This window comes from Megascapheus bottae, chromosome 22 (genome assembly GCF_031878675.1).
Source record: "Megascapheus bottae isolate mThoBot1 chromosome 22, mThoBot2.hap1, whole genome shotgun sequence".
In the NCBI taxonomy this organism is placed as follows: domain Eukaryota; kingdom Metazoa; phylum Chordata; class Mammalia; order Rodentia; family Geomyidae; genus Megascapheus; species Megascapheus bottae.
Window position 1 is genome coordinate 8494719 of NC_143530.1, and position 23142 is coordinate 8517860.

Consider the following 23142-nt stretch of genomic DNA (forward strand, 5'->3'; position numbering starts at 1 on the left):
GTCTCAACCTCCAGAACCACAGCCTGTCACAGGGAAGCAGGCTCCAAAATGATCCATACCGCTGAACTTCAGTGAGCCGCTGAATCTGAAGATGCCAGAACTCCACCCTAAAAATTCTGGGGACTATCAATGGGATGCTCAGGTCTCACCCCTGAACTTCTGAGCACCAGAGAGTCCGATTAGTAGATTGAAAACCCCTCCATTACCTCACCTCACTTCTGGTGGAGGACAACCCTTCCCATAAACTGCCAGGCATCTGGGCCTTTCAGCAGTTCTTGTTTTGGGTCAGGGGTTGGGCGGCCATTAGGGCAGCCACTCCTTGTCACCTTCAGAGCTTTGAAGCATGAAGTGGAAGGTGAGAAGAAAATAAGAGGAGACAACAATTACAAAAAAGAAAAGCCACTGAAGTTTAGAAAAGGGAGAAACAAGAGAAGACTGGATTCTGTTTTTCGGGTGATCTGAGTGTGAAAGCATTGCTTGGGTCTGGGAGAGTGTGTGAATGGAGGGAGACAGCAGCCATTCTCTATTACATGCATCCCCACATTGGCTCCCCTGTGCCCACGCTGACCCTGGGATGCCACACCCCCCCACCATGGACATATCGCGTCAGACCTTCAAAACCAACAAGAGGGTTTTATTCTTTATGTGGAAAAAGTTTCCACCTCCTTCCCATTCTGTGAATTCTAAAGAGAAAGGGCACTTTGTGGGGGGAGGCAGGAACTCCGAAGCATGGCCCTATCAGGTGTGCCCAGCTCTGCATCCTGCCCTCCCACCCCCCTCCCCAGCCATCCTCCCTCCTCTCCATCTCCCAGGGCCTCAGTTACCCTGCTCTGTGGGCTGTGGCTGCTGTGCAGGACACAGGCTGTCCCTCCAGAGGTGGAAGGTGAGGGCAGTGGTCACAGTGAGCCAGGCCAGGTAGGGCAGCAGGAGCAGAGCAGCCAGCTTGTTGATGGGGTGCCAGATGCACACCGTGCTGACCACCAGCCCAAACAGCAGCAGCAGGTACATCAGTGCCTGGACAGAAGGGCGTGGACGGGGGGGACAGCATGGAGCTCCAAGAGCCAGAACCTTTTCTTCTCTGTGATACCCAGATCCAGTAAGCCAAGTCCTCCAGGCTCTGCATGCCACAGGAGTCTGCTACCCTGTCATTTGCCCACACCTGATCTGAGCTGCCCTTTTCTAGGACCTGGTGATTCCCTTTCCTGTTCCCTCCACTGCTGAGCACCAGGTGCCTTACCTGACCCGAATTGTCAGCTGACAAGAAGAGCGTCAGGACAATCCAGCTGAGGATGAGCTGTAGAGCATAGAGGCCAAGGGGCAGTACCAGGGGCCACCGAAAGCCCCCTCCCAGGTCCTTCCACACCAGGTAGGAGGCATAGCTGCAGAGAGATAATGGCAGAGGGGCTCAGCAGGAGGGTTCTCCATGGCTCCAGCACTTGTGGGCACAAGGTCTCTTGGCTGTCAGGAAGGAACCTCATGGCCTGAAATGCGTCATGAATTGAGAACTGGGTGGGGGGACCTGAGGGATGAGTTGGGCCTGTTGGTTCTGGGAGGGGAGGTGTGGAGAATTGGAGACAGTAGAAGGCAGATTGCAGGCCTTGGGTTGGAGGGTTTTTGTCTGTGGGATCCACCCAAAGAAGAGGGATGAGGGTGCCATTCCGCTGGAGCCCAGGGGCTCTTGCTCCCACCCCAGCAGATACCAGGGCCATGCACTAAACATGCTCACCCCATGACAGAGTAGATGGTTGTCCACACAAGCACTATGATCTTGTGAGGTGGGCACCAAGGCAGCTTCTTCGGGACCTCACACCAGCCAGACATCTGATTTTGCGTGATGGTCCAGATCAGAATGGGCCCCAGGTGGGGCAGGCCCACAAAGATGGGCCCCTGAGGCCGCATTCACCTTAAAGAGGCAAAATCTGGGGATGCAGAGAACATGCTTACCCTCAGTCCCTTCCCTGGGTCTCCTTGTCTGTCTCCTCCTCCTAAGCTGCTGCCATTCCCAGGCTGAGCCCGTCTTTGGGATCTGGTCATGGAGGTCCTGCCATGCCCATTGTTCTGACTTCCATGGACTTATTTTCTGACTCATTTGGCTATGATTCCATTCTGGTAGCTGCTTCTGAGTGCAAGGCTTTCCTCCCTCTACGCGGATCTGAGATCAAGGGGTCAGGTTCACATTGATCGTCTTTTCAGCCTTCCAGAGTGGACAGCACTTGGCCAGGTCCACAGCAGGCACACGAGGACAGTATCTTCCCTAAGCTGATAGCTACCATCCTAGAAAGACTACATTCTGCAGGCAGAAGCCAGAGAGATGCTTGGAACCATTTCCAGTCCCCAAACGGGCCTGCTCATCTGCCCTGGCTTATCTCACTTGACCAGACTGAGACACTCAAGAGCGTACCCAGCCTGAGCTCTCGCCCGAATTCAAAAGCAGCCCCAACGAACACTTCTCTAAAGCCTTAGCGCTGGACTGTTCCTGAAGCCATGGGGATGCAGTTCCCTACACAATTCTGCTTTTGCCGAGGGTGGGATTGCAGACAAAAATGTCTAGATTTGCCTTGGTGTAACTCTCAAGGAAAGAACTGCCATGCTCATTGCGTATTGTATTTGCTGCATGCAGAGCGAGCTCCTTAGCCTAGGCCCCCAGCCCAAACCATTCTTCCTCTCTGCTCATATTTTGGGTCTACTTTCCATGTAATAGGATATGAAGGAAAATATCTGATTATTTTCAGTGTGCTAGCATGACTGTCTTTTTTTTTCTGTTAGCAAGAGCTACTTGTCCTGGGGACTGACCAGGATATCTTTTTGATAGCATCTCTATGCTCCTCACTGTCCGTTTGCTCAGCTTCTGTCTTCCTACCTTTCTCTCTCAGTTTTCCCTGTTTATCTAGTGTTGCCAGCCCTCGTGGCCTTTGTCCTCTTTTCTCCTGTCACCCGGTACTCCCATGCCCTCTTGTTCCCAGGTCTTACCCCTCTTAGCTTCGGCAGCACTCCTTCTAGGCCGGGTGTCTGATGGTATATGATATGTGCAAGGCAGAGGAGGGGAAGGGAGGGATGGGACGAAGGGTGGAGCAGGCTTTCCAGCTGCTCTGTTGTCCTCAGATGACAAGGGTGGTAACGATTCTGAGGAGTCCAGGTTGCTGCTTGTGTGTTCTCAAACAGTTCCTCTCAGCAGGGAATGTCCTCCTTCCCTCATCTAGATCCGTGTGTGTGTGTGTGTGTGTGTGTGTGTGTGTGTGCGTGCGTGCGTGCGTGCGTGCGTGCGTGCATGTGGTGTGCTGGGGATTGAACCCAGGACCTCGTGCCTGTGAAGATAGATCTCTACCATTGAGCTACATCCTCATCTCTACTAAACCCTTCCTGATGCCTGGTCTTCAGAAGGAGTCCCTTGGCCCTGCTATGACAGTTCAGGCCTGGCTCCAACCCTACTGGTGGACGTGGCCTCTGCATGGTATGAATGTACACTGTGTCTGTCCATGGAGGTGGGAGGGGCCCTCTGGATTTCTCCAGAGCCTTTCTGTAATCAGTGGGGTTCTCAAATAAGGCAAGCGCTTGCTAGCTTTGGAAATGAGCTCATCATCCATGAACACAGTTCCTGGTCACAGCCCTGACTGGCTTGACCTCAGGTTTGGAAGATCTTTCCCAAACTCCCAGTATTTTTTGCCTCCAAGGCAAAGGTAGAAGACAGGGGTGTGTGTGTGGGGGGGGGTGTGGTGGGGAACCTGGACAGGAGGAGACTGGTGCTTCCTGGAAGAGTCCTGCCTCCTGGTGTCCCTGGAGGGAAGTAGCAGAGCATGTCCCCCACTCCTGGCAAAGTACACTCTCCAGGGTGACTCAGATAGAGCTTTGTCCAACAAAGAAAGACACCTCCCCTCCCTGTGTCCTGTCAAAGTTCTGACTACCTTTGTCTTGCTTATCCTTTAGTCACAAAGTCTCTCCCAGGTTCATGATTCCTCTCCACCTGCTTTCTTGTGCTATCTCTCTAGGTGGGGAACTAAGCTCTCTGGGGGTGTCCCACTCTACCCAGGGGACAGGGGACAGGGGAGGATGTGGCAGTCAGGGACAAGAGGCTGGAGAACTACTAACTGGGATGAGAGCAGAGGAGTTGCTTCTTTATTTTTCTTATATTGGAGTGTGTGTGTATGCTTGTGCATGTGTGTGGGCTTGAACTCAAGGCCTAGGTACTGTCCTTGACCTTTTTTCCCCCTCAAGGCTAGTGGCCTTACCACTTGAGGCACAGCTCTACCTCCAGCTTATTTTTGGAGGGGTGGTAGTTTATTGAGAATAAGAGTCTCACAGCTCTTTCCTATGAGCTGGCTTTGAACTGTGATCCTTAGATTTCAGCCTCCTGAGTAGGTAAGTTTAAAGGTGTGAGCCACCAGTGTCTGGCCTGAGTTGTATTTTTACTTTGGTTGCACATAATACTTTCTGAGACACAGGATGATGTTTTGATACACATGTACATTTTAGATGGTCAAGTTAGGGAATTAACATGTTACCTCAAAAATTTCTCTCTCTGTCTCTTTCTGTGTCTCTCTGTGTGTGTCTCTCTCTCTGTCTCTGTCTCTGTCTGTCTGTCTGTCTGTCTGTCTGTCTGTCTCTCTCTCGCTCTCTCTCTCACTCTTTTCCACCAGTCCTGGGGCTTTAACTCAGGTCTCGGGCACTGTCTTTGGATACATTTTGCTCAAGGCTATCACTCTGCCACTTGAGTAAGAGCACCACTTCCAACTTTTTCTGTGTATGCGGTACCAAGTAATCGAACCCAGGGTAGAGTGCATGCTAGGTGAGCATTCTACCACTAGGCTACACTCCTGGCCCCCAAACTGTCATTTCTTAGTCACAGAACACAAAACTTACGGTTCTTATCAAACTGTAGCTTTGTATCCATTGACCAGTGTCTCTCCATCTCCTCCCCGGAGCCCCTTCCGGTCTGCTATCTGCACACTTCCATGTGTTTTGCAGTACCATTCACAAGAGTCAGAGTCAACGTCATGTGTTTATCATGGATAAAGAAATTGTGACATGTGATGTGTACGTGTGTACAATGGGATTCAGCCTTAAAAGGCAGAAAGGAAATCCTATCATCTGTGACATGTGTATTAAACTAGACACAGAAACACATACTGCAGACTGCATGATCTCACTTGTGGGCAGATTCTGAAGCAGTTGATCAGAGATAGAGAAAAAGAGGCAGAGAGGGAGGGAGGGAGAGAACGAGAGAGAGAGAGAGCGAGTGCGCCAGTGAGCAGCAGAGTGAAAGTCACGTGTTGGACGTGGGAGCTGATAACTTGGGCTGTGATATAGCTGGAGTTCAGCATAGTCCTCAGGTGCTTGCCCGGTCACAGTGATAACATTTACCATTCTATGGTAGGCACTTATTATCTATTACTTCAATAATGACAATCATTACTCCACGCAAGATAGATTTTTTTTTAATCTGCATTTAACAAAGAAGAGAATTAAGTAATGTGACCAAGTTGACTGGCCAGGGATCTGGTTGAGCATTTGGATCACTGAACTCTGCAGGCAGGCATTCTGCATTGAAACTGCATCTGTTTTGCTATGAGCTGGCCACCTCTTCTCTGTCAGGATGCCCCCAGAGCTGGGGAACAGAGGCAGACAGCAGTGGGCTTTTATTTCCGTGGTGTTTTATCTCCTAGGCACAGTTCTACTAGGCTTCATGCTGCTGACAAGAGCTCCCAGACGACAAATCAGCGCAGCCCCGAGTGCAGGGAGAGAAAACACCTCGAGGGGTGAAGCAGCTGTGGGTCCTTCCTGGTGTCAGCCGCACTGGTGAGCTGGGTCAGCGTGCTGAGGAGACCGTCGCTCTGTGTCCTGGTCTAGATACATGGGACCAGCTTCTTAGCGCTTCCGAGGCTGTGCCTGCAGAGTTAGGTTAAGACCTATTAAGACCCAGGAAAGACCTTCATCTTAACCAGACCCTAGCTGATGTGCACGAAGGTTATGGCTGGAGGAACTTTGATAGGGAGGGGTTGAAAGGTGCACCACCATCTTCCACTCCCTCTTCTCCTTTCCAGACACGTGCAGGTAAGCGGACTGACTGCCCAGCCTGGACTTCTCCCCACCCCTCTTTAGAGCTGTCCTGGGGCAGGACTCTGCCAGGAAGTACCTGGCCACGCCTGCCTGGAGATCCCGCCCACCTCCACTCTCCTGATGCCTGGGCCTGGCTGACCTCTCTCTGTTCCTGGACAAGCCAGCAGCCTCTGAGAGCACTTAGACAGCAAGGTGAGCACTCACTGTGGTGGGGGCAGCTGTGTGGGGGGTGGGCATTGTACAGGGGTTGTCTGGATGTCAGGAGAAAGAGCCAGGCCAGCTTCGCGTGGCTGGCTAGGTGTGGGGACCCTCTGCAGGAGGAAGGACTGTGTTGGTGGTTAGTTGGAGATAAGAGTATCATGCACCCTCCTGCCTGGGCTGGCTGGAGTCCGTTCTCAGCTGCCTGAGTCGAGAGGATTACAGGCCTGAGCCACTGGTGTTGGCTCCACTGTGGCACTTCTCATAGCCTGCATTGATATCTGGCAGTAGGTACTGGGGAAGCTGGGGATAGCCAGTGAGGTGGGGTGGTTAAGCTTCTGGGATGTGAGCTGAACTGGGCAGCTAGAGTCTGCCACTTTGTGCTGGAGAAGACAACTGTCTGGTGAGAGTGCCATCAACATCTAAAGGCCATCACTTTGGAAAAAATGCTACCTAGGATTGTCTGGGCTCTGGGGCAAGCAAGCTGGGGGAATGGCTGAGGAGTCAGCCATGGAGTTGGGAGATAACAATGGAAAGGTCACTGCACTATAAAGCCTTGTCAGCCCAACTCTGGTCCCTTTTCCTCTTAGAGTCAGGGAAGAACGAGGATGGAGTGAGGAGCTCTCGGCTTGGTCCCATGGGCAGGCGGGCTGGGGGACTGCTCCACCTGCTTTAGACCAGGTAAATGGGTGGGCTCAGGATGCGGCCAAGTGAGCTTTGCGAGCGATCATACCAACCTCTCCAGGATGGGAGGCCAGTCCAGGCAACAGGGCCCTGGGCAATGGAGGGGATGTGGCCTCTGGTCTCTCCAGGCCCCAGGAAGGTTGTTGCTATGGAAACAGCACAGGTTCCCACCTTTTAGTCCCTTTACCTGGCCCATCCCCTGCCACTAGGCCTTCATGGGTAGTGACTATGGCTTGTTCACAAACCATGGATATGTCTTTAGTTCCTTCTATTCCTTTTTACTTTATTTTTGGTCTATTTCTTGCCAACTTTATTTCCTCTAGAGGAAAGGAAGAAGGGGTGGGGAGATTAAGGAGGGATTCTGCAGGTTCTGGTCATTCCTGGGCATCCTTCCTCTCTGTCTTCAGTTGTACTTTTGGGCTCCATCCACACGCTGGGGAGGAAATGTAACTTCCTTATCTATGAAATGGAGACACAAATGACATCAATTCATAGGACTGTACGGGATGAGATAAACCATGTGGAATGCTTTTACACTGCTTCTGAGTAAAAGCTTTGTACACAATGTAATTACAAGAGCTATTAGCTGGGTTCTCTGGTGGCTCATGCCTACAATCCCAGCTACTCAGAGGCTGAGATCTGAGGATGGAGGTTCAAAGCCAGCCCAGGCAGGAAAATCTGTGTGATTCTTATCTTCAATTAATCACCAGAAAACTGGAAGTGGCACTGTGGCTCAGAGTAGTAGAATACTAGCCTTGAGTGAAAAAGCTCAGGGACAGTATCCAGGCCTGAGTTCAAGCCCATTATTGACCACAAAAAAATAAATAAAATAAAATAAAAACTTACCAGGGCGATGACTATGGAAGGACAAAAGAAATGGAAAGGGGCTTAAGGATAGTTTGCTGCTCGGCCCTACTCCTGCCAGCTCACCTGATTCAACTGCAGGCCCTGCAGGTGGCCTGGCTGGCGAACGCTGAGGCTCTAGCCATAAGGTTGGGCTTTTAAGGCAAAGGGAGCCATACTACCCCCAACTCGTACCCACATTTTCAGTGAGGACCTAGCATGGAGGGGTGTATCTACCCTAGTCAGGAAGGAGCTAAGAAGTGGTGTTGTCTTCATGGAAAGAAGGAGGGAAGAGGGTGGACAAAGCTCAGCTCTCCATGGCTGGAGAGATGAATGTAGGATGGGGGAGAGATGTGGTGGATGTCAGATGTCAGATGCTTCTCAGTGTAGACCCTGGTGAGACAACCAGTGGGACTTCCAAGGACTGTGAAGGAGGGCCTCTGATCTCAGCTGCCAATTTACAGAGTTCTGTTCTCTCTGCCTCTCCTTGAGGGCTGAATTAGACATTGTCTTTGGCAGGACTTAGCCTCCATGGTACCTGAGACAGGCCTGGTGCTCAGAGAGTGTTTGTTTAAGAAGTGTCTAATCAACAGTGTTTGAGGAGGGAGGGCAGGGGAGTGACCCAGCACGGAGTGTGAGGGCTGGGACGTCATGAGAAGGGGTTCAAGTAGAGAGACGAGGCGGGCAGGGAGAAATCAGAAAGAGCAGGGAGGGAAGGCCAAAGACGAGTGTATACCAAGTATGGGAGCTCAGTGACACCAGCAGAGTCTGGGGTGTTGGGAGTGGGAGGAGCTTGAGGCAGGGAAGAGGGAGGGGGCGGAAGTGAACGCAGGCATTTGTAGGAGTGGCTGCAGAAAAGTTCAATGTGTGGCCACGCAGAGAGGCAGTCAAGCATGCAACCAGAGCATGCTTTGGCCTTGCCTCATTCCAGATGCCCTGCAGGCCCCTGCCTTTTCCTTTTTCTGCTTTGAAGTTTTGTTACTGGTGTTGTATTGTGTGTCTGGTGTTGTATTGTGTGTCGTCCTGTAGGCTGTCTTTGGACCTTTCTGGCCAGAGAGGCATAAATAAATACACGTTTGGACAGCACTTTATTGTCAGAAAATGTCTTTGTCAGAAAATGTCTTCCATCCTTATAATATCTGAAAGATTTATATTTCCCTTCTACCTTTTTTTTTTTCTGGTGCCAGTACCAGGGTTTGAACTCTTGTACTCCTGTTTGGTCTTTTTGCTCAAGATTGGTGCTCTCCCACTTGAGCCTCTACTTCTGGCTTTTTGCTGGTTAATTGGATATAAGAGTCTCATAGACGTTACTGCTCTGGCTGGCATTGAGCTGAGGCTCAGCTCTCAGCCTCCAGAGTAGCTAGGATTACAGGCATGAACACGGCTACCTAGCTTCTTTTCACTTTTGTTGTTGTCATCATCGATCGTGGGGCTTGGGCACTGTCCCTGAGCTCTTCAACTCAAGGCTACCTCTCTGCTACTTGAGCCACAGTGCCACTTCTGGTTTCCTGGTGGTTAATTAGAGATAAGAGTCTCATAGACATTTTGTGTCTGGGCTGGCTTTGAACCATGATCCTCGGATCTCAGCCTCCTGAGATTATAATCATGAGCCACCAGCGCTTAGCTCTTTTCACTGTTAAGAGCTTCAGAAAGATGGAACGTCCATACAAAACACATGCTGGATGTGAAAATTCAACTAGTAATAAATTCAAATAAAGCCAATAAAGGGAATCTAGTACTTGTTCATGCCTCTGGTCCTCTTACTTTGTGTTGTCTCAGTGGGGAGCAGTGGGAAGGAAAGAGATTGGAGCATGGCCTCCTGGACCTACACTAAGGGAAGTTGTCCCTTAGTGTCCTTAGAGACAACTGAGCATTTGGGTTCAGCAGGTCGTGGGTGAAGAGTGCCTAGGTCCATGTAAAATACACGTGGACTTCAAAGATGTGATCCACCATGGATGAAACTTCACTCATCAGTTTTTATCTGTTGTCTGCTGAAATAACATTTTGTATACAATGCATCCAATACAAATATTACTATTATTAAAATGTCTCCTGTTCCCTTTCCTTTTACAATGTGTGCCCTAGAAGGCATACAATTACATATTTGATTTGCATTGTATTTCATCACATACTACTAGTCCATATCCTTCTCTGCACAATTAGATTCACACACATGTACACACACATTCATATGTGTGTGTCTATACCTCTACTACTTTTGTGTGTGTGTGTGTGTGTGTGTGTGTGTGTGTGTGTGTGTGTGTGTGGCTTGGGATCAAACCCAGAGCTATTTTCATAAGCTCCGGCCTATATTTATTTATTTTTACATCAATGAGGTTACCAGGTATCTCTTTGCCTTTTGTTTTTATTCACCTACTGATTTTGCTGTATCAGCATTTGTAGATCAAGGTCGACATTGTATTTTGTTTTTGAGGCAGGGTCTCACTATGTGGCCCAGGCCGGCCTCAAACTCACGACCCTTCTGCCTCCGCCACCAGAGCGCTGGGTTTAAGGTATGTATCATGATGCTGAGCTTAAAGATGGATACTTGGGCAGGTAAAGAAATTGATTTACATTAAGCATATGATAAGCTTACTCAGCACCAATACAAGATGGTATTTGAACTCATCCTTTAGATCCAAACACAGCTTCTTTCTTATTCGGAATTTTACTAGGGTGTACTGAGTGACAGGAAACCATTGGCATGTTCTCTTTTTGTGTTTGCTTTTTGGATACAAGGTCTCACTGTATAGCCTAGGCTGGCCTTGAATTCCAGATCCTCCTACCTCAGCCCCCTAGACCTACGGGTAATGGTGTTCCCATTATGCCTTTATCTGGAAGGTTCTTGAGAGAGTGGGAGAAAAGAAAGAGGAAGACTTTCTCATCACTCAGCCCCACTGGAGCCAAGCTTACAAAAGCCTGACTTGACTTTAATCCTTTCTCCCCAGGCCCCGGGCCTTGGCTGGCCCTCGGGTGCAGGAGAGCCGGCAGCATCCAGTGACCAAGCGGATGTGCCCCCAGGAGAGTTTCTTCCAACCCTCCCAGTTCCTCCTGCTGGTGGGGGTCCCAGTGGCAAGTGGCCTCCTTCTGCTCAAGTGTCTTCATTGGCATTGTTCTCGGTGGCTGCCGGGAGCCTGCTGGAAGTCAGATGGTCAAGTGGAGGCCATGTCACAGCCCACCCCGCTATCAGAAGATGAGATCCCAAGAGAGTGCCCACCCCCCACGCTGCCTGAGGTGGCCGCCTTCTACCAGGAGCTGCACACGCCCACTCAGGGCCGTACAGTCACTCGCCAGCTGATGCACAAGCTTCTGGTATTTTCTGCCCGAGAGGTAGATCACCGTGGTGGCTGTCTGATCCTCCAGGACACTGGCATCTCCCTGCTCATCCCGCCAGGTATGCATTCCTGATCCTCTGTCCTGGTGGAGTCCCTCAGGTTCACATTGGGGTGCCATAACTGAGGGGGATCATTCGGAGACGTCCCTGTAGTGTCTGCAAATCGCTTATATCTCTCATAGAACTTAATGGTTCCAGAGATGGGCATATCCTACCTCCTTTAGGACAGCTTCCTGGTAGGAAAAGTGCTTTGGTCTAATGACTCAGTGTGCTGTGTTGATTTTCCAGTTCAGGCGGGAAGAGCCCATTTCACAAGTTCAAGCAAGACATGGCATGGCCTCATGGTGACCTGGAAAGGGAAGGAGGGTGTAGCTCAGGCCTGCACCCCAAGTTGGCTCACGGGAGCCCTGTTTTCATTCCATACTAACTCCAGCTGCTCCACTGGGGACCCTCTTTCCTTCTGGGCTTCCATCCCACCTCCTTGTCTTAGCTAAGTGGGGTTCCTACTCATCAGACCGGATCTGAGCCCTCTGTCTCCCCAGGTGCCGTGGCCGTGGGTCGTCAGGAGCGGGTGTCACTGATCTTGGTGTGGGACCTGACAGATGCTCCCGCATTGTCCCCATCGCAGGGGCTGGTGAGCCCTGTGGTGGCCTGTGGCCCCCATGGGGCCTCCTTCCTGAAGCCCTGCACCCTCACCTTCAAGCACTGTGCCCAGCAGCCCAGCCATGTCTGCACCTACAGCAGCAACACCACCCTGCTGGATGCCAAGGCCTGGAGGCCCCTGGGCCGGCCGGGGGCCCACAGCTCCAGGGACGAGTGCCGTGTCCCACTCTCCCACTTCAGGTAGGCCCGAGTCCTTGGGCCTCTCATGATCCTGAGCCCTCCCTCATGCCATCTGTCCAGATCCTTTTCTCTGTCTCATCTCTTTGGATAGAACCACTACTTTATCTGTCCTACATGGCCTGCAGCCCCTTACGCCCTGAGGCCCTCTCCAGGCTCTCTGTCCTGAGGTGCATGGCAGCCTGTTTTACCCGCCGAGATGTGCTTGACTCTGTCTAGGGTTGCTTCCTATCCTCATATCTTTCCCCTTCTCCCTGCTGTTGTCTCTGCTGCAGTCCGCTGATGAGACTGTCTAGGGGAAGTTTGTCCCATTGGATCCTTTATCATGTGTGCTCCCTCCATCCCTTTGACATTCTAGGTCCTTAGGCACTGTGGCCCCCTTCTTGCCTTCCATTACGAGAGCAGAGCTGTACGTGGGATCCTGAGCCCCCTCTTCCTAGCCGGAGAGCACCTGTTGGCTTTTCTTCCCCAGTCACGGGCACTGTGCCATGCTCTCTTCTTGACCATCTAGCTGTACCTTCTCCCAGGCCCTCCCTCTCAGTGCCTCTGGGGTGGTGTTCCAGTTTGCACTCAGATGACAGATGGGGGCCTGGTGGTAGGTGTGCTGGGGTCTCTGCCACTCTCTCTCTCTCCACAGCCTCTACACCTGTGTGCTGGAGGCGCCTGTGGGCCAGGCCCCCCGCAAATGGCTGCAGCTGGCTGTGTTCTGTTCCTCACTGGCACCAGGGCAGACACACCTGCAGCTGCGGGTCTACTTCCTGAACAACACGCCCTGTGCCTTGCAGTGGGCCATGGCCAACGAGAAGCCTCACGGTGGGCGTCTGCGCGGACCCTGCCAGCTCTTTGACTTCACAGGGGCCAGGGGCGACCAGTGCCTGAAGCTCAAGTATATCTCTGAGGGTGAGGGAGGGGGCTCCAGGGGACAGGGAAATAGGGAGACCATGAGAAAGACTGGCTCAGCACTTCCCATTGGGCTGGAAGTCCAGGACTCCTCAGTTTCTTTCTGGGACTCCTGGGCTGGAAGTAATTTCAAGGAGACCCTTGACCTCTGTAGCTTCCTCCAGAAGCCCCCTAAGGCTTTGCCCACTTCCTTCCTCTGCTGCCCCCTCAGCCTTGCCACCTGCTCCAAGGCAGGGTAACAGGAGGTGGGCAGAGAGGGGCTGTGGGAGCAGGAAGCTAGGGGAGCTTTGCTCTTCTGTCTACCCTCATCTCCTAATGGTGGGGGCAGGATGGGTAGCATTGCCCACACACTGCCTTGTGTGGTTGTGGACAGGGCACATGGAGTAGGGGGTGGAGGAGGAGAGGGAGGTTGTAGGGAGGGTGCTGGCCTGTGTGCTGTATGTGTGTGTGTGTGTTAGACAATCAGGATGGCCTTGGGGCTCCCACAAAGGCTCCGGGAATTTCCATTCACTCGAGCCCCTCCTGCTTCCCATGTCCTCATGTCTCATGGAAGGTCGCCACTTCTGAGGCCCTCTGCTCTCCATCCCTCTCCAGGTTGGGAAAATGTGGATGACAGCAGTTGTCAGCTGGTTCCCCACCTCCACATCTGGCATGGAAAGTGCCCCTTCCGCTCCTTTTGCTTCCGGAGAAAAGTAGGTAAGCAGAAGCTCCTTGCCTTCTTTTCTGCCTCCCTTCCCCTCCCGTGGTCCCCTCCCCCAAGCCCAGATGCTCTGCAGTCCAGCCCCAGGTTGTGCACACAGACTCACTCTAAAAGGGGAGGGACTGCAGCAGATCTTTTCAGGGAGACAGGAAGATGCCCTGGGTTGCAACTTCAGAGCCCTCACTCCTTGCTGTAGAGTTCCTTTGATTCCTTCTGCACTCAACCCTTAGTCATCTCTTACCTTCCACTCCCCCACCTTCCCGTTGTAGCCAATGACATCGAGGACTGCTCTGCACTAACTAATGAGATCATTGTCACCATGCACACCTTCCAAGACGTGAGTTGTGCTGAGGGGAGGGGCAGAGTCTATAGTAGTCCTTGGCCAGGTGGTCCAGGGCATTGCTCTGGCCCAGCCAGTCTGGTTGAATCACAGAGGTAGGTGAAGAAGACATTCTTCACATTGGCTCTCTGAGGGTCTTAGCATCTGTCTCCAAGTTATCCCACAGGCTTCCCTGTTTTTGTCCATGGATCCATGTAGCATGAGGTTGAAAGCATTCAACCTTACATTTGACCCCATCTCCCAACTCAAGGGAACTAGGGCATCAAGGAGATTTGGTCTCTACCTAGGCCAACCATCTCAACCTGAGAGCCAATGCTTGGCATCTACAGTGGCGGGGGGGTGGGTCCCCAGGATGGGAGTTAGGTGACTCACCCTCCTGCCTACAAGATTCTTTAGGGGGACCATGGTAGCGTTTTAATGGAAGGCAGTCAGCTATCCTCATATTGCCACCTGGAGTGGAAAAGTTGGGGTGGAAGGAAGGGAGCCCTAAGGCCCCAGTAGAATATTTATCATTGCATGAAGAACCCCATCCGTCCATCTAGAACTTCTCTTGGTAACTTAAACTATACCACATGCTGCTTGGTCTTCATTGCTCCAGTTCCTAAAGAAACTAGTAGATACACTTAAGGTTGGGTGTGGAGTTCTAGGGTCAGGGATGCAGAGGGTCGAGGGCCTGGTGAAGTGGAGATGTGAGGAATAGAGCTAGGCCTGTGGCTCGTACTTAGGGCCTGGTCCTCTGACCCACTGTGTCTGTTCTGCTTTTGACTCAGGGTTTGGAAACTAAGTACATGGAAATCCTCAGATTCCAGGCTTCAGAGGAGGAATACTGGGCCACGCCACCCTCTGTGTCCCAGCCACCCCCCTGCAATAGGTGAGGTGAGGTGAGGTAATGGGTGTCTGGGAGATGCCTGGGGTTCCTGTACCAGCACCCACAGGCCAAATAAAGCCCTGGGGTGAAGGGGGAGGCCTGGGATAGGCAGAGTGGGACTCTTTGGTCCTTCCCTGAATGAACAGCCTCCCTCCCCTCTTCCCCCCAACCCCAGGCTGCCCCCAGAGCTCTTTGAGCAGCTGCAGATGTTGTTGGAGCCATATAGCATCACGGGAAATGACTGGCGTCGACTGGCATCCCACCTGGGGCTCTGTGGCATGAAAATCCGGTAAGGAGGGTGAGATTGGAGGGGGGTGGAAGTATGGGGGGGGCTAGCATGGGTGGGCTGGACCCACTTCAGAACATTTCAGATGATTTAAAAGTTAGACAATGGCTGCTCCACATTCTAGTCCCTGAAAACGGCAGCTCTTTCCATGGATTGCTCTGTCTTCAGCAGCTAGGGTGATGCTTACCTGGCCTGTGGCAGGTGCTCTGTAAATAGTCAAGAACAAATCAATTACAGGTTACTAGTGAATGCTGGCCATGCAGCAGTCTGAGTATGACAGTAGCTTACCTGATGATGTGTGAAAGCTTGTAGCTGGTAGCTTACCTGATGATGTGTGAAAGCTTGTAGCTGGGTACCTAGGCCCATGTTAACTCAGTGAATGTCAGCAGTCATGGTGCCCTGTAGCTATGGCCCCTGCCAAGAACTGACCAAGGATGTGTTTGGAGCAGTAAGTAGGTTAAGATAGAAACCATGTCTTATAGCAACAGCTTCCTCATTGGTGGGCAGGATTTCCAGGGAGGAGGGCAATCAGGGGGCTTGGATGAGGAGGGAGGGTGTTTGAAGTGGAAGAGAAAAACTCTATTAGAAAGCCTAGTGCTGGAAAAAACCTGTGGGGTCCTCTTATATAAAACTTGGGCTTGGTTAAGAGGAAACAGGCCTGGAGAGAAATAGGAGCCAGAGAGGTTGCTGGAACAGTTTCCCCTCCTCCTTCTCTTCCTCTCTCCCTCCCTCTCTTCCCCCCTCTCTCTTCTCTCTCTCCCTCTCTTCTCTCTCCCTCTCTTCCTCTTTCTCTCTTCTCTCCCTCTTCCCCTCTGTCCCTCTCTCCTTCTCTCCTACTCTCCCTCTCTCCGTCCCTTCCTCCCTCTATCCCTTCTTCCCTCCCTCCCTCCTCTCTCCTCTTGGAACTTGAACTCAGGGCCTGATCACTGCCTATGTGCTTTTGGATTCAAGGCTAGCACTTTCCTCTTGAGCCACAGTTCAACTTCCAGCTTTTTGGTAGTGAATTGGAGCCAGTCTCATGGACTTTCCTGCCAGGGCTGGCTTTGCACTGTGACCCTCGGATCTTAGCCTCCTGAGTAGGTAGGATTGCAGTGTGAGCCACCAGCCCTGGCCAGCCCCCCTAGAAGGCCTGGGTGTCTGGGAAGGCAGGTGAGAGCAGATAGAGGACCACAGCGGGAGTGGGGCCCCCATGCAGGGCACACAGAAGAGAGGGAGCCCTCCCTGCTGTCTCCTCCCTCTGGGCTAGGTTCCTGTCTTGCCAGCGCAGCCCCGCGGCGGCCATCCTGGAGCTGTTCGAGGAGCAGAACGGCAGCCTGCAGGAGCTGCACGACCTCATGACGGCCATGGAGCGGCTGGACTGCGCCTCGGCCATCCAGAACTACCTGGGCCGGGTGCCCTGTGGAGGCCGAGTCCAGGAGAACCGGGGCCTGGAGCTGGATGAGAAGCTCTGAGAGCCCTGGGGCAGCGCTAGGACCCCCAGCTCCACGGGATCAGAGGGTGGATCAATCAGGTGGACCGGTGGTGCTTGGGGCTTCAGCCAGGCCCGGAGTCTGCAGCTGCCCAAGTTGCCTGGACTGCCTGTCCACCTTCGAACTTGGGCCTGGGTGCAGTTTTCCCCGTGGCCGTTAGGAGGCGCGGGAGCCCGGGGATGGTCACAGCCCAGCCTGCATCTGGACAGAGCTCCACTTCATAGACTAGGGTGGTCTGTTTGGTGCCCTGTCGAGTGGCCTGCCCGCATTCCTTGGCATCTGCAGTCCACAAGTATTCATCAAGCTCTTAGGTCCCAGCACTGGGCTAGAATCATGGGGGAACACCAGATTATTTGAACCAGGGCCCTAGAGCCTCGACAAGCAATTGCCTAGAAGGGATGAAGATGCACTCATATGAGCCATGAACAACCCGGACCCACATCCCTATATCTATCCCCTTCCTCAAGGTTAGGGGTAGGAGCTTGGAGAGCTTGGTGAGCTTGGAGGTGTGCTCTCTTTCGGAATTGAGAAAGGAGAGAGCTGAGTCCTGGCTGGGACAAAGAAAAGGCTCCAGGGAGAATGTTGGGAGGGACATGGGGGTGGGCTCAGGGGAGGGTGTGTGTGTGTGTGTGTGTGTGTGTGATTGCCCACAGGAGCCACAAGTGAATGTGGGAGACAGGAAGGCGCCCGCCCGATGGGTGTGAGGGAGATGGCAGCACATGCAAGGCCAGATCCAGAGATAGGCACATGTACCTGGAGCACATATCTCTATCTGCTCCACCTCTATCTCCTATGCTTGTGCTCATGCCTTGTTTTCCCTCTCCCACAAAGCATTAAAACAGAAGAGAAACCTCAAAAATTAGTGTTCTTGTATCATCTCCAATGTGATCTATTGGGGTTTGAATTCAGGGCCCCCAGACTTGTTCAGCTGGTGCTCTAATACTTGAGTCATACCTCTAGTCTTCCTTTTTGCTAGTTGTTTTAGAGATGGAGTCTTGTGGACTTTTCTGCCTGGCATGGCTTTAAATTTTGGTCCTCAGCATCTTGGCCTCCTGTGTGGTTAGTGTAAACCTGGGCCCAGCAAACTGTGTGAGATTTAAGTCTCTGATTGCCTTTTCCTCTGTTTTCTGACACGGCTCCATCTCTGAACCCTGTGCCAATAGCTATCATGTTGTCTCTATCTAGTTACAGTGCCCTGTATTTGCCTGTTTCTTTCTTTATTTGAAATCCTCAGTCATTTCCCTCAGGCAAAACCAGTGTCATATATTGAAAGAGCCCAGGTTACCCTAGGAATGCAGAGGTGGGATATTTACCTATGGATTAAGATACAGTTTAGCCTCAGGACATAAAGAATAGGGATTAAAGAGCACCCCACTCAGACACTTATTTAGCACCTACTGTGTGTCAGGCACTGTACACAAAAGACAGGAATAGGCCGGATCCTGAACGGAAAACAAATGGCTGCCCTCAACCTAGAGCAATGCTTTTGCCCCCACACAGGTGCTGTTCATTTGTCCAAGGGCAGGCAGTCTCTCTGGCAATGTTAGCAATTCACTTCTGTATTTAATTAAAAATATTAATGCATTTTTAAAGGATGGGCAATATTGTATAGTAAAATATGAAAATTGCTTTTCTTTGTCACTAGCCCTATTTTGCTTAGATTGGTCAGTTTGGATGTGGGTATGAATGGTTTTATGTGGAAAATTATACCTGTGGGGGTGAGTTGGAGGGAAGCACTTTGTGCGTTGCTATTCCAGTATGAAAATTACCCAGTATGGTACCAGGCTTCATTTCCCTTTCCATTAGAAGTAAGCCTTCTCAGAGAGTTCTTTCCTCTCTTCCTTCTCCTCCAGCCTCAACTGTCCGCCGTCACCCCCCTCCCTTTGCTTATTCCCTCCCACCAGGGGCTGATGGTCACTCTGGGTGGGGGTCTTGACCTTTTCAGTTACTTAGCCAAGGATTCAGCCATTCTCCTCCATAGTCCTGGGCTGTGATCTCATGGCTCTTTCATGCCCTTCACAACAAATACCTCTGTGTACTCCTCTCTACCCTGCAATTGTGAACAGAGCATAGCATTCCTGTAAAGTATTAGAATGCTTTCTGGTCCCCATCTGGTTTCTCAAAGCATTCCCAGGACTGGCAAAGGGAGGCTCAGAAGCCCAAGGGTAGGTGCAGGCCATGGTATGGGAAGTGGGGGACCCTTCCTTTCTCAAGGCAAACCCAACTGGCATGTGCTTAATGATGCTGAAAGCCTAAAGGATGACATCCAGTGGTGGTCAGGAGACCTGGTACACAGTTGTGGATCCGGGGTGGACTAAAATGGCTCTCACCTGTCTGGGCTGCAATCCCTTCAGCTTCAGGATAAAGCAGTCACACCTGAGGTACACCAAGATCCTCCTTCCAGTCCATAGACCAAACGCAATATGACTGATTGCTGCCTGTGGTCTCTCTAACAGCTCTTTCCCTAGTAGGGTACCTGCCTCCTCCCTAGGAACAGAGTCATGACTCTTCTGACTGCCATAGAGGCTCCCCCTGCTGGTTAGAGCCCAGGGTGGGGCAGGGGCTGTGCAAGTCAGGTGTGGTCTAGGTCTGCAGACTGAGAGCTTTCTGTGCCCAGAGATCCCCTAGTCCTCAGCATACCTCTGAGTGGCATTCAGATCCGCAATGTTCAATAGACACATGTCAAAGGCCACATAGAGGAATTTTCATTTTTCTAGAGGTCACGTCAAGAAAAGGTAAAAAGAAAGAGGTGACATCAATTTGAATAATATATTTGGTTCAACCTAATATATCCAACATATTATAATATTCATCTATAATTGCTAAAAAATTAATGCTCTCTTAAAAACATTTCATGTTGGGTACAACTTCATTTGTATGCTGCTACAGTTTGGTTCTGAAATGTCCCACATTGATGAATTGGCTCTTCAATGCCTCCTCCTGCTCCATGGGCCTTTTTGTACTTCAGAAGCTACAGACAAACTCTATTTCCAGACTCCTTAGGAAATTAGATATGCTTATATTCTTCCAACCAGATAAACTTGGGTGGGGCTTTGATTTAGAATTGTAATAATGTGTTCATATGTGTGTACGGCTGGGGTGTTGAATAGACTACTAAGCTGGTGTTTACTTTGAAGAGCTAGCAGTGTGCCCTAGAGTACAATCAATCCTTCAACTTTTCCCATGATTGTGACCCATTGAGGTTTCTCCATATATTGTTTTCGCTTAAACTAGATAGCTGGAGACTATAGAGTGCCCCACAAACACATTGCCCACTGTGCCAATGAGTCTTTCTCTGAACTAACTGTCCTTTATTCTGTATCATATCCTTCTTCTCTGGCCAGTGTTAAGAGGGTCTGTGGTATGAAGGGGCTTTGACGAGACCTGTCCTCCTTATTCATCCTAACACAGGCAGACTTACTCATCTGCTCAGCACACATTTCACTGCTTACTTTGTGCTTAGAATCATAGTGAGCTTCTTTTTTTTTTAAATCTTGAGGTAATCTCTTTCCTGCTGGCTTTAATCCAATTTACACTAGTTTTCTTGTTGGTGGAGATGTGTTAGCTTCTGGCCACCAAAAAAAGCAAACATGAATTCTAGCTGTTTAGTGTCCTCTTGCTCAAGGACACAAATATGTTTAGTGTTAGTTATCAAGCTTCAGGGGATTCAGATTCCAAACATAGTAGGAAAGACTTAGAAAATGAAGGATGGAGCTGGGTGCTGGTAGCTCACGCCTGTAACCCTAGCTATTCAGGAGGCTGAGATCTGAGGATTGAGGTGTGAAACCAGTCTGGGCAGAGAAATCATGAAACTCATCTCCAGTGAACCACCAGAAAATGAGAAGTGGAGATGTGGCTCAAAATGATAGAGGGCTAACCTTGAGCAAAAGAGCTCAGGGATAGTGCCCAAATACTGAGTTCAAGCTCCATTGCTGACTGGAAAAAAAAAGATGCTGAAGAGGTTGAACAAAGGATCATAGCAGAGTTCTTTTTTTCTTTATTTTATTTTTTATTGTCGGGGTAATGTATAGAGGGGTTACAGTTACATTTGCCAGATAGTAGGTGAATTACTTCTCACACATTGATACTCCTTCTCATGTTTTTGTCCCCATTTCCCTCCCCTTCTCCCTCCCAATTATCTAGTTTTTCCCCCTTCCCTTTCTTATTTCAAATAATCAAATAAATGTATACACAATATACCAGGTAACAAAGTCAGATATAGTAACAATATGAGATTAGCCAAAAGAGAAGAGAAATAACATAATACATTAGGAACAACAATCACACAAGATGAAGTTCTTGTTTCCATATCCTAGAGATCCTTTCATTTAGTCTCATCCTATATGACCTTATGTACCTAGGTTTTGTGCTATTGTAATCCTCTGCTAGGAGAGTCATAGATGTGTACTAATTATTACAAATTAGGGAAAGCATTGAGCCTATGTTCCTTTGGGTTTGGCTTACTTCACTTAATATGATTTTTACCAAGTCTTTCCATTTTCTTACGAATGGAGCATTGTCATTCTTTCTGATGGCTGCATAGAAATTGTGTATAAGTACCACATCTTCTTGATCCAGTCATCTACTGAGGGGCATCTGGGTTGGTTCCATATCTTTGCCATGGTAAATAGCGTAGCAGAGTTCTTTAGTGAAATGCAGAACAAGACATGGCTTGTGAAAGCGTTCAATTCCTGATTGTTCTGTTCTTGGGATTTTTAGACAAATATAAAGTAAAGATACAATAAAGGAGACTTAGAGGCATTGGTTGCCTCAGAAATTCTTTGTACTAGAACTTGAACTCAGGCTCTCCTGCTCTCACTTAGAATTTTTGCCCAAGACAGGTGCTCTAACATGTGTCTCCACTTCTAGTTTTTCTCTGGCTGACTGGTGATAAGAGTCTCTTGGATTTGTCCATCCCAGCTGGCTTCAAACTGCAGTCCCCAGAGCTCAGCCTCCGTGGGCAGTTAGGAATCCAGTTATGAGCCTCTGTGCTCAGTTGGGAACAACATTCTTATCTGTGCACCCACCCATGGGTTCCTCTGAGTCAGACGCTCATGGTCTCTGTGGGACAGGATTCGGAGCAGTTTTTGGTCCAGGGGCTCTCAGGAGGCCTCCATCATTTGAAGGTTTGTCTGGTGACCCCTGCACGTGGCCATCCAACCAGTTGCAGAGGACTCAGTATCTCTCCACGTGGCACTCTCAACAGGATTTCCTGAAAGTCCTGGCAGTGTGGTGCTGTTATTCATTCCTAGATGTTCTGTTGGGGGTAAAAAACAGCTGTGCGCTCTCAGGCTTGGAACTGTTCTCTGCCAGGCAAGTCAACATCCTTCCTCTCAAGTTGTTTGTGAGTAGAGGAGGTTCGCCTTATTTATGCATTTTTGTTTCCCAATCTGATGTTTTAGAGATATGGTGCACATTGTGTGATTGCTAAATGGAGCTAAGTAGCATACTCATCCCATCACGTACTTATTTCTTATGGCAAGAACCCTTAAAATACCAGCTTTCAGCAGTTTCCAAGAACACACCACATGATTGTTACGAACTATGCTAAGGGAAGACTTAATGTTGATCTTTGGTCACTCCCAACTGCAGCTGCTTAGAGCGGGGTTGTAGAAAGCCTTAGAGTGGTGCCATTTCATTCTCTTGCTTGGAGTCTGGTGAATTCACAGGGCATCTTGGCAGTTGTTTCTCAATGGGGCCCCTCAGAACTGGATGCAGTGGCCCCATTTCACAGGCAAGGAGACTGAGGCCTGAGGACAGCAAATGCACATCAGACAGGTTTGGGCTTTCAACTGGAGCTTTCCCTTCACTGACTGTGTGACCTTGAGTGAGTTGCTCAAAATTCTTCTGCCTTCATTTCTATAAAATGGGTAAACTACAGTGCCACAGTAGTGGTACCCTCTTTGGGATGACCAAGGGTTAAATAGGACAGTGTATCTGAAGTACTTAGCATAGCACCTGGCACTTAATAAGCACTCAGCCAAAGTGGGCTGCTGTAATGAATGTGCATGCTGACTACGACACATTATGTACTGGAGTAATTTTCACAGTGTGTTGGATTTTCCTCACCAGTGAATATACTCCCCGGAGCTTGGAAACCAGAGGATAACCCCCCCTCTCGCCCACTTCCTTCTAGCTCCTGCTTCCCTGGCGTTTGCCTCTTCTTCCTCGACACCCCAGGTAGCTGTTATGCAATGGCGATGTTTGTAGAATACAAGGTTCTTGCACAGCTCCAATTTGCTGGAGACCGTCAAGGAAGTACTTCATAAGTCTTTAGAAATCGAAGGTTGAGTTATCTTTGGGGGTCCATGGCTGTGTGTATGGACGTACATGCACACACACAAACGTGCACTGTCTGTCTATCCTGGCAAGATTCTTGCAACTCATCTTTAGAAACACAGTCCCCTTGGACAAGGCGATCTAATATCTTTCCAAAGGGAATCTGAGGGGTGGGCTGTATGAGTACCCCTAGTTCTAAAGTAACTCTCAAGATGTGACAGTCTCTCGGGGCTTCCTGACCACTCTGTATCCATTATGTCCCTGGACTCTTTCCTCTGGTGAACTGAGGCTGGGAGGGTCAATGACCTTTCCATGTCAAAACCAGCCCTAGCCTCTCTAAAGCTGGG

At 50.3% G+C, this 23142-nt stretch overlaps 2 protein-coding genes and 1 long non-coding RNA gene across 5 annotated transcripts; 2 read left to right on the forward strand and 1 right to left on the reverse strand.

Moving 5' to 3' along the window:
* The first annotated feature begins 14 nt into the window (after positions 1 to 14).
* LOC150047714 (uncharacterized) lies at positions 15 to 6240 on the forward strand. The gene is made up of 3 exons (XR_016539226.1): positions 15 to 1366; positions 5661 to 5793; positions 6039 to 6240. It is a non-coding gene; the product is annotated as an uncharacterized LOC150047714 (long non-coding RNA).
* Tspo2 (translocator protein 2) lies at positions 817 to 1899 on the reverse strand. The gene is made up of 3 exons (XM_090355311.1): positions 1727 to 1899; positions 1238 to 1379; positions 817 to 1014 (listed from the first exon to the last, which is right to left on the reverse strand). Exons 1-3 carry the CDS (start codon positions 1897 to 1899, stop codon positions 817 to 819), a joined length of 513 nt encoding a protein of 170 aa, XP_090211437.1.
* A 326-nt stretch (positions 6241 to 6566) lies between the features above and the next one.
* Unc5cl (unc-5 family C-terminal like) lies at positions 6567 to 18113 on the forward strand. 3 transcript variants are annotated; one of them, XM_090355312.1, is made up of 10 exons: positions 6567 to 6933; positions 10218 to 10292; positions 10728 to 11173; positions 11656 to 11956; positions 12591 to 12853; positions 13448 to 13549; positions 13823 to 13890; positions 14664 to 14764; positions 14937 to 15050; positions 16294 to 18113. In XM_090355312.1, exons 3-10 carry the CDS (start codon positions 10789 to 10791, stop codon positions 16496 to 16498), a joined length of 1539 nt encoding a protein of 512 aa, XP_090211438.1. In that variant the 5' UTR covers positions 6567 to 6933; positions 10218 to 10292; positions 10728 to 10788; the 3' UTR covers positions 16499 to 18113. The 3 variants fall into 3 exon arrangements, with proteins under 3 accessions (XP_090211438.1, XP_090211440.1, XP_090211439.1); XM_090355314.1 differs by having other exon boundaries at positions 12591 to 12766; XM_090355313.1 differs by having other exon boundaries at positions 10218 to 11173.
* Positions 18114 to 23142: the final 5029 nt, after the last annotated feature.